The following is an 8,806-nucleotide window of genomic DNA, read 5'->3' as shown; positions in this document are numbered from 1 at the left end:
TTCTGCTATTTTCTTCTACTTCTACTATCTCCCCCTAATCTCTATCTCCTCCCTAATCTTTTACTTGTTCCAGCTATGGCTGACATGGTCTTTGAGGTTGCTGGTCAGGGGGCTAGGCCTGCTCTTAGGTGGACTGCTGTAATGTCTGGGTTTGTTCTCCGTCGTTTTGTTGACTTGATAGGAAATGGGGTTAAGACTAACAAGGGTTTTAAGGAAATCCACCTTAACTCTGTTGCTAAAAATGTATCTGAGTTCTGTGGCCAAGAAGTAACAGGCCAACAAGTGTACAATCACCTTCGTAAGTGGAGGTCAAGGTGGGTTAAGGTTTGCAAACTGAAGGACATTAGTGGCGCTCTTTGGGATGAGGATAACTTTGTCATAAGCTTAGAAGAGGGTCATTATGTTGCTTACATCAAGGTTAGGACCAATACCTTCTATTTTTCTAACTTGTTAATGCCACTCTTCCACTTCAAATTCTCTTGTTCTAACTTGAGTTGCTAACTCAATAGGATCACCCAAAAGATGCTGATTACCTCAATAGGCCCATAGAGAACTATATGCCTATGCAAATCATATTTGGAAGTGGGGTTGCCACAGGTAAGTTTGCAATGGGTTCAAATGAGCCTTTGGGCAAGCCAACTGACATTGTTGACATCCTAGATGATGGCATTGAAGTGAACTCAAAGTTTGTTGATTGTTCCAATCTAACTAACAAGGGGAAGACTGTTGACAAGGGTACCCCTAGTGAGTCCAATGATAACAAGCCTAACTTAGGGAAGAGGAAGAGGTTCATGACTGATGAGGATGTTGTTGTGTTCAATGGGATGAAACAAGTTGTTTCAGATGTTGCTGCTATTGCCCGTGAAAGCATCCATGCTGAAGCAGCACCTGGGAATCTGGGATCTATAATGCTGTAATAAATTGTCCTGGGTTCTCTAGGGAGGCTCTCATGTATGCCCTTAACCACATGATGGAGCACAAGGCCACATCCCTAGTGTTCCTGGACATGACTCCTGATGATCGTGACCTATGGCTCAAGACTTTCCTAGTCAAGCACTACCACATCTGATCTGATCTGTCTATCCTATTCCTATATAATGCTTAAGAACAGATATGCTACACTTGCTCGGATATGTCTGTCCTTTTATGCTGTTTAAGAACAAATGTGCTACACTTGATGTATTCTCTATATCCTATATGGTACTTAAGAACAGATATGCTACATTTTCATAGAATAATGATGTTTCACTGAGTTCTATGGATTAACTTGAGTTCTATGGATTTCCTTATTTGAGAATAGATATGCTACACTTGAATAGAACAATGATGTTTTCCTGAGTTCTATGCATTTCCCTGTTTGAGAAGAGATATGCTACACTTGGATAGAACAATGATGTTTCTTGAGTTCTATGCATTTCCCTGTTGGCTTGTTTATTGGTCTATTTGTAGACATGTTTGCTGGTTAAGAATTGATATCTGTTGATGATTAAGAACTGATATTATACTCTTGTTCTTACAATAATTAACGAGTTTGGTATGTGCCTATGATGCTAACCTGGTATGCAAAGATAGTGGTCAATGAAAGTTGAGGCTAATCTTGTTTACTGGATCAAAGAAACAAGTGTAAATTGTGTACACTGCAGCTGTTACTACTATCTATGTCAAACTGTTAGTACTGTAGTAGCTGTTACTACTATCTCTGTCAAACTAGAATTTTTCAGACTTGTATAATTTGGTTTCATAATTTGTACACTGCAGTGAGTAGCTTGATAGTAGCTGATAGTAGCTTAGTATGACAAAGCTGATATTAGCTGATAATATTCCTATATAATTCTGTACAAAATTTGATAGTAGCTGGAATTTTATGTTGTTACAAAAATCTGTAATTTGATAGTATGGCAAAGATCTGTAATTTGATAGTAGCCGGAATTTTATGTTGTTACAAAGATTTGTAATTTGATAGTATGGCAAAGGTCTGTTCTTTGATATTATTTGTATTTCTACTACCTAAGGTATAGCCAGTAGCACGTACAAGTGTGTCCTATATTACTTGCATTCAATTATACATGTGTCCACCAAACACGTGCCCGCTAAATCCTGTCTAGTTACGTACAGTCAACCAAACAACCACACAAATTATTACTTGCATCCACTTATACAGGCTTGGCTTGGCCTGCATGAGCTTATGAACCAGGCTTTGCCTAGCCAAGGAACCAAACACACGGAATGATATTATTACTTGCATCCACTTATGCAGCGGCAGGTGATTGATCTGGAATAAGGCTGAGATGCATAAATCGCCTCGGGAGCCACTCATCCGTAGACCCCTAGATCTCCTATCCATATGTTTGGTTCACGGATACGTAGAGCATGACCACATGAGCATGTACAAGAAGAACCAGGCTCCAACTAAACAGGCTAAACATATACAAGAGACTCTTGTTTGGTTAGCTGTTTAGATTTATACAGAAATGTGTGTTCAGACTCACATATGCATGGACTCAGCCTGCACCTGCAGCGATGCTCCTCACGCGAGCACCGAGAGAGCCTGGCTGGGAGCTAAGTTTTGCATGTCTAGAATCTGGTTGGTCCATGCAACAAACCAAACAAGAGATGCTTTAAGTATCCGCGGCTGCAGATACTTGGCAGATGCAGGGAACCAATCATACGATATGTGATTTGGTGTGCCCTTCAATCTAATGCCAAGAGTATTTTTAATCTGTCTATACATCAATCAGGTGATTTGTTTTACGCCCACACTAGATTTTACTGTTTAGCTTTACTGTTTTTTTTTTGGTTGGTGCTCATATCCGTTACTTGTGATGATTTGTGTACTAAGGGAGTTTAGATGAAGTTGTGTGATAGATAGAGTTATGTTCAGATTCAATTATAAATGGATGACTTGCCTTGTTTTTGAATCAAAATGTGACAAAGTGTTTTGCTATGTTCTAGAAAAACGGATGATGAAGTATCTTGATTAAAAGTAGGCAGACTCTGCTAGATGCCTAGATTATTTCTGAAAATTGGTAGATGGAATTTGTTTGTAACATGTGCTAGCAGTGTTTTCAGAACGTCCGATTAGTCGCAATTAATCAGCAATTAATCGACTGATCGTAACTCTAGAGCCGATCAATCGGGACGAGATCAGGGCGTCCGATTAGTTTAGTAACGATCAGCCTGCCTGGCTGGATTGAAATTTCGGTGCAGTGGCCCACTTCACTTGCCCAGCGGCCCAGCCCAGCTTCCTTTTTCCCGATTCCTACCACGTGAGCAGAAGCTGCACAACCAGAGCCAACAGAGCAACGCCCAGGCCCCAGGCACACACTACACGAACCAGGCAACCAGCTGGGAGGAACCCTAGCGGAACACTGTGCAGGTGACAGCGGCGCGCTACCGGTGACGGGGGATACGGCGGCATCGTCCCCCTCGGTCCCTCCTCCATCCCCCGCGCGGCGGCGCCAGCAGCCGGCCTGCAGGTACGGTCTCCAGTCTCCAGAATCCAGATTCAGAGCTTGTCCCTGTTTTCTGGTGCTGTTGTACTGTAGCCTGTAGGTATGGGCGTATGGCTGTTGGCCTGTTGCTGCCCATGTCCATGTTTGTTGGTTTTCAGTTTTACTTAGATGCTGAAAGCCTGAAACCTTCCAGTGATTATTTGCTTCATGTTGTAGTATGGCACTATGGCTGTTGGCCTGTTGCTGCCCTGCCCATGTCCATGGGCGTATCACGTATGACTGTTTGCCTTGTTGAAAGCCTGAACCTGAAGCCATGTCCATGGGCGTGTAGTTATATATATGAAGGTTGATCGGTTCCTATAGCCCTGGACGATCAGGATGTCTGATTGACCGATCAGAGCCCGGTTAATCGGGCTGGTCGTCGACTAATCCTGATTAGTCGGCTGATCGCCCCTCTGGCGATCAGGATTCAGGAGCGATCAGCCGATCTGAAAACATTGTGTGCTAGTCTATTTAAACAGAAAATTATGTTGCTTGTTCAGATGAGTAGGGTCCTGCCATCCTGTGGCATAGAATTGCCGTTTATATACAAAGTAAGCATGTTGTAAAACTTCTCTATGTTTCCTTGTTGCAGAACCATAGCAACACTTTGGTGCGCTTAAGATGTCCATCCTCCGATCCTTTCTCCCAATAGTAGCAAGATCAAATGGTTGGAGATGCTTTTCTACTGGGATTCCTTCTGATATGATAGCGGACCTTAATAAGGTTAAGCATTTGACTTTCTTTTGGATATTGTCATTTTGTGCAACTATCTTGCCTTCACTTACTTAACTAAGTATGAGACATGTCATGTACATTGGCACATTCTACAAACTTAATGAAACTGAATACAGTGGTAGGTTCAGTACTCCAGGTTCCAGATATGTAGCTGTATGACGATTTCAATTAAAGTTATAACATTACCTGACAGTTTACAATGGCTTCTGATGATGTCCCAAGTATGTTTGTTTGATGCCTCTATTAGAACAACATATGTGTGATTCTTGATGTTGACAACCAAAAGTTACGCACTATTATATTCGTGAGTAGAAACACATGTAAAACTACCACAATGCCAAATAGAGAGATCAGACTGGTGTTCACAATTCTAAAGTCATGCCCCCTTTTACTTTACAAGTTGTGATCATGAGTTTGAAACTATGAATTGTCACTTAAGTTTACACCCTTGCAGCTGCTGCATTATAATGCAATATCCAGAAAAAGCTAAACAAGTAAACATTTGTTTGTAGATTTGTCCTGTGCAATGTTGCATGAATGTGTGTTTAAATATTTGTTATTGTGTGTTGAAAGGAATATTTGTTCCGAATTATCTCAATTATTGTGATCGTAGGAAATGGAGTCAATATTTGGCGAACCTCCATCATCCAGTCCTTTGGGCTCAAGTCCGTCCCCCCAGCAGCCAGTGGAGGATTCACCACTAGTGCTTACCCATACTGATAGCAGCGGACAGGCCAATATGGTTGACGTCTCTCCCAAAGAAGACAGTAAGAGAGTCGCTATAGCTAGCTGCAGGGTTTTGCTAGGCCAAAAGGTGTTCAATTTGGTGGCATCTAACGAGATTTCGAAAGGTGATGTCCTTACTGTTGCAAAGATTGCTGGAATAACTGGTGCAAAGCAAACCAGCAATCTTATACCCTTGTGCCACAACATTAATCTTTCACATGTTCGTGTTGATCTCACTCTAAATGAAGAGGACTCTAGTGTCGTGATAGAAGGGGAAGCCACAACCAGCGGAAAGACGGGGGTTGAGATGGAAGCATTGAGTGCTGTAGCCATTGCTGGCCTTACAGTTTATGACATGTGCAAAGCTGCTTCAAAGGACATTTGTATAACAGATGTCTGTCTCCAACATAAGTCTGGAGGGAAGAGCGGAAGCTGGGCCAGGAATTAAAAGGTTAAATTGTTGCTCTGAGGATATGAACTGCAAGCATGATTCCGGCATCTATAGGGTATGTAGTCCTTACACCAAAAGGTTTCTGCTTTGAATGTAGGCTCCTTGACTCTTTTTGTAACATCATTTGAGCCTGTGCACTCCTGAGTTGTATATACGCTGTTCAAGGACTTTATAATAAATGGCTCTATCAATTTATTTTCAGATTTGTAGTTGGTTTCCTTGGTGCATTGCCACTCTATATTTATCTGTTCATATATTGGCCATTGTTTCCTGGCATTCGAAATCAAGTCATACTGAAATCTAAACAGAATTTGATATAATGTCTGTGACATGGTATTCGATGTAGTTTTTTTAACATTAAAAACCAGTTTTATTGATCTGAACGAAACAAAAATATCAGATGTAGCAAAGGTATCCTTTTACGGCTTTGAGTATCATATTCGTATACTCCAGTCTTTCTGAGTTACTATTTATCTTGGTTACTCTTTTTTCTTGACTAACATAACTTTTGTGTTATTTTGATGTGAAATAGGCTTCTAGGTCACTTGGATAATTTGACACCGGTGCATGGTGTTTCGAACCGCATATCGTAATTACCATGTAATGTTATTTTGTAGTATTTGAAGAAATTGATGAAGATGTCAGACACAGAATCAAAGCAAGCTAGATGAAACAGCGTTAAGCATCTAGTAATGTTTTATATGACAAAATGGTACCATAGATGATAAAAAGAACAAGTTTTATACAATGGCAATTAGATTTGTTATGTTGTATCATGCAGAATATTAACTAAAAAAAACTTGATATGTTTAACAGATAAGTATTGCAAAAATATATATGTTACATTTGACTTGTGGCTATACAAGAAAGGATAGAGTCTGAAACTATAATATATGTGATAGGCTAGTGATACCATGAATTGAATAAAAGCTTATTCAATACCAATTAAGATGGGTTGAACATATCCAACATTGATTGAAATAGTTTGAACATATTTAATGAAGACCTTTAGAGACATCAGTGTGTGTAGTGGGATCATGAAATATGATAATAACAATAGAAAAGAAAGCACCAGGATGCCAAGGTTAACAAGGAAAGAAGCAGTAAAAGAAGAAAGATGAAATTTATTCAAAGAATTAAGCTTAAATACGAGTGTATAGAAAAACAATTATCCATGTAAGGGAACCTTGACTTGTTGTTTTGGTTGGGTTTCAACTCTTTTCTTGGACTAAAAGATGTTGTTGTTGGAGAAAATTATATCCATCAACGTCATAATGAAATGATTTGAAACATCATCAATGAACCGGAATATAATTGTTAAATGGAATTCCTTGTTAAAACGATATCTGATACGTTCTGTAACTTTTTAGGAAACGATATGGATATATGTTATCTAACCAAATTTCTGTACTTGTGAGGTGAACTAATTGCCTGTCACTTCGTATTCAGAACAGCACATAGGCCGACAGAAGATAGACGGAACGGAGGTAACGAATAGTCAAATTAAAATATTTATTCCAATATATTGTATTAAAAGGCTGCTGTGCAGAAAGAACGGGGTTTTTTATTTCTAAAGTTCACGTCGACTTTAACGGCCACGACTAAGTATACACATTGATATCTTGACAACTATATAGGTTAAATCTTATCGTATATGACTAGCTCTGCTTTTTCCCCCTTTATCTTGTATCCAGATCAATTTGGCTGGTGCATGCAATTTGATTACCTTCTTGGGGGCGGGCATCTATGTGTGGGTTCACCGTTTGAAACCTCTTTGTCCAACACACGGGAAATAAAATACCATACTCCCCTCTGTTCCAATTTTTTTTAAAAAAATCAGTTTTAGTATTTTTATTAGATTTATACAGTAATTAATGCACGTGTTTAGGTTCATCGTCATTTGTTTGAATATATGGATATAACACTGAAAGGAATTCTATCGTGGGGGCAGAGGGGACTGTGTGGGTATCGGTGTTTTCTTTCATCCAGCTACTTTCTGATGACGAGGCATGCAGACATTATTAAGAACTTTGCAGAGTAGTTGATGTCGGCATGGTGGGTATTTGGAGTCATGAAAAAAATCATAATCCTAAAATTGCCAGCTACTGAGTTAATGTAATGCGAGCCATGCACCAGCTGCGTGTATATATATCAGTTTCTTCCTTGAGAGTCAGTATTGTGTTTGCTTTCTAGCGTTACCGTATTGATGATGGTGCTTTCTGATGGACAAACCGACAAACGTATCATTATTGTGTTAACACATTGGCTGGAGTGGAGCCTGATGATTCCGAAACTACTATAGTAGCCCACATCAAAATCATATTGGGTGGTACTTCATAGTTGGACCACCTCCATTACTCGGCGATGACACGATTATTCGCCTGGCATTTGTTCAACATATTATATGATCAGACGAAAAAATCACAATCAATTTTATGAGCTCTAGAACACGCGGCTTTCTAGTTTCTACGAACACTTTAGTTCCCGTAAAGTTAGTTAGTTTCTGTGATTGTGTTAGACTGACCTAAAACAGAGACCTTCGCTTTCAGTCACTGATGCTGATTTGAGCTAATAAGCTCCTTTTTTTATCAGTAGCTGCTGCTTTCTTTGCGCAACAGCGTGAGGAATTTTTTTTTCTCGCGTGACAGTAGCGGTGACCGCTGCAGATCTCAAGTAGTTGGGATTTCCTCGCACCTGACTGTCGTCGTGTTCCTCATTCTCTTCTCTTCTCTTCTGCGGCTCAGGTTTCTGCATTATTTGCAAACACGTAGTGTGCTGAGATAACGCATGACATGCGGGTTTTTGTACTCCTGCTGCAATGCAGCCATCAGCCAGCCACCGCGTCGTCGACGACTTCAACGCCGCACGGCAGAAATATGTCTGCTACTTGAATTCTTTATCTGGTTTGACCACCGGACAGTGGTTTGGTTAGTTAGTTGTCAGAGCTTCTCTCTCTCTCTGAAGAGGTCAACTTTCTCTAGCCGATCTTGTGGTGCTGGTCAGCAGATTGGCGGTCAATGCTCCCTCCCTGGTGTGATGTCTGCATCCCCACAGATCTTGTGGATCGTGGTTTGACCCGCATCTGGGGCTATATATGAACAGGGAGTCAATTGCATTTTTGTTCCCCCTCTATACCCAGTGCTGCGGTGGCATTTGGATGGTGTAAGGCTGTGGGCAGCAGACCTCAGAGATAGCCTAACGACACGTCCAGATCGATGTACGCTGTGATGTTCTGCACAAAATTTGGGGGACTTTTCGATCAGAGAGCATCAGCCCTCAGGTGAAGAAGATGCTCCCACCATCAGCTGGGAAAAAAGAGTGTGGAGAAATCCAAACGGAGCTCTGGCGCTTTCTCGTCTCTGATTCCTGCCAGCCATTAGTTAGTTAGTTGCTAACAGCC

The 8,806-nt window shown here is 40.7% G+C and overlaps 1 protein-coding gene across 2 annotated transcripts; it reads left to right on the top strand.

Moving 5' to 3' along the window:
- Positions 1 to 3,283: 3,283 nt before the first annotated feature.
- LOC100282527 (molybdopterin biosynthesis CNX3 protein) lies at positions 3,284 to 6,251 on the top strand. Of its 2 annotated transcripts, XR_561729.4 has the most exons (4): positions 3,285 to 3,476; positions 4,087 to 4,217; positions 4,843 to 5,461; positions 5,939 to 6,251. XR_561729.4 is itself a non-coding variant. In NM_001155435.2 (3 exons), exons 2-3 carry the CDS (start codon positions 4,116 to 4,118, stop codon positions 5,401 to 5,403), a joined length of 663 nt encoding a protein of 220 aa, NP_001148907.2. In that variant the 5' UTR covers positions 3,284 to 3,476; positions 4,087 to 4,115; the 3' UTR covers positions 5,404 to 5,622. The 2 variants fall into 2 exon arrangements, 1 of the variants encoding a protein (NP_001148907.2); NM_001155435.2 differs by lacking the exon at positions 5,939 to 6,251 and having other exon boundaries at positions 3,284 to 3,476; positions 4,843 to 5,622.
- Positions 6,252 to 8,806: the final 2,555 nt, after the last annotated feature.

The sequence above is a fragment of the Zea mays genome, chromosome 2, assembly GCF_902167145.1.
Source record: "Zea mays cultivar B73 chromosome 2, Zm-B73-REFERENCE-NAM-5.0, whole genome shotgun sequence".
NCBI classification, from domain to species: domain Eukaryota; kingdom Viridiplantae; phylum Streptophyta; class Magnoliopsida; order Poales; family Poaceae; genus Zea; species Zea mays.
The sequence above is the reverse complement of the archived record's forward strand: the minus strand, read 5'-3'. Positions and strand labels throughout refer to the sequence as shown.

Bases quoted from the DNA above. Each gene is read 5' to 3' on its own strand.
- LOC100282527 (NM_001155435.2), top strand. From the start codon at position 4,116: ATGTCCATCCTCCGATCCTTTCTCCCAATAGTAGCAAGATCAAATGGT. The intron at 4,218-4,842 runs GTTAAGCATTTG...TTGTGATCGTAG, and splicing joins TGATAGCGGACCTTAATAAG to GAAATGGAGTCAATATTTGG.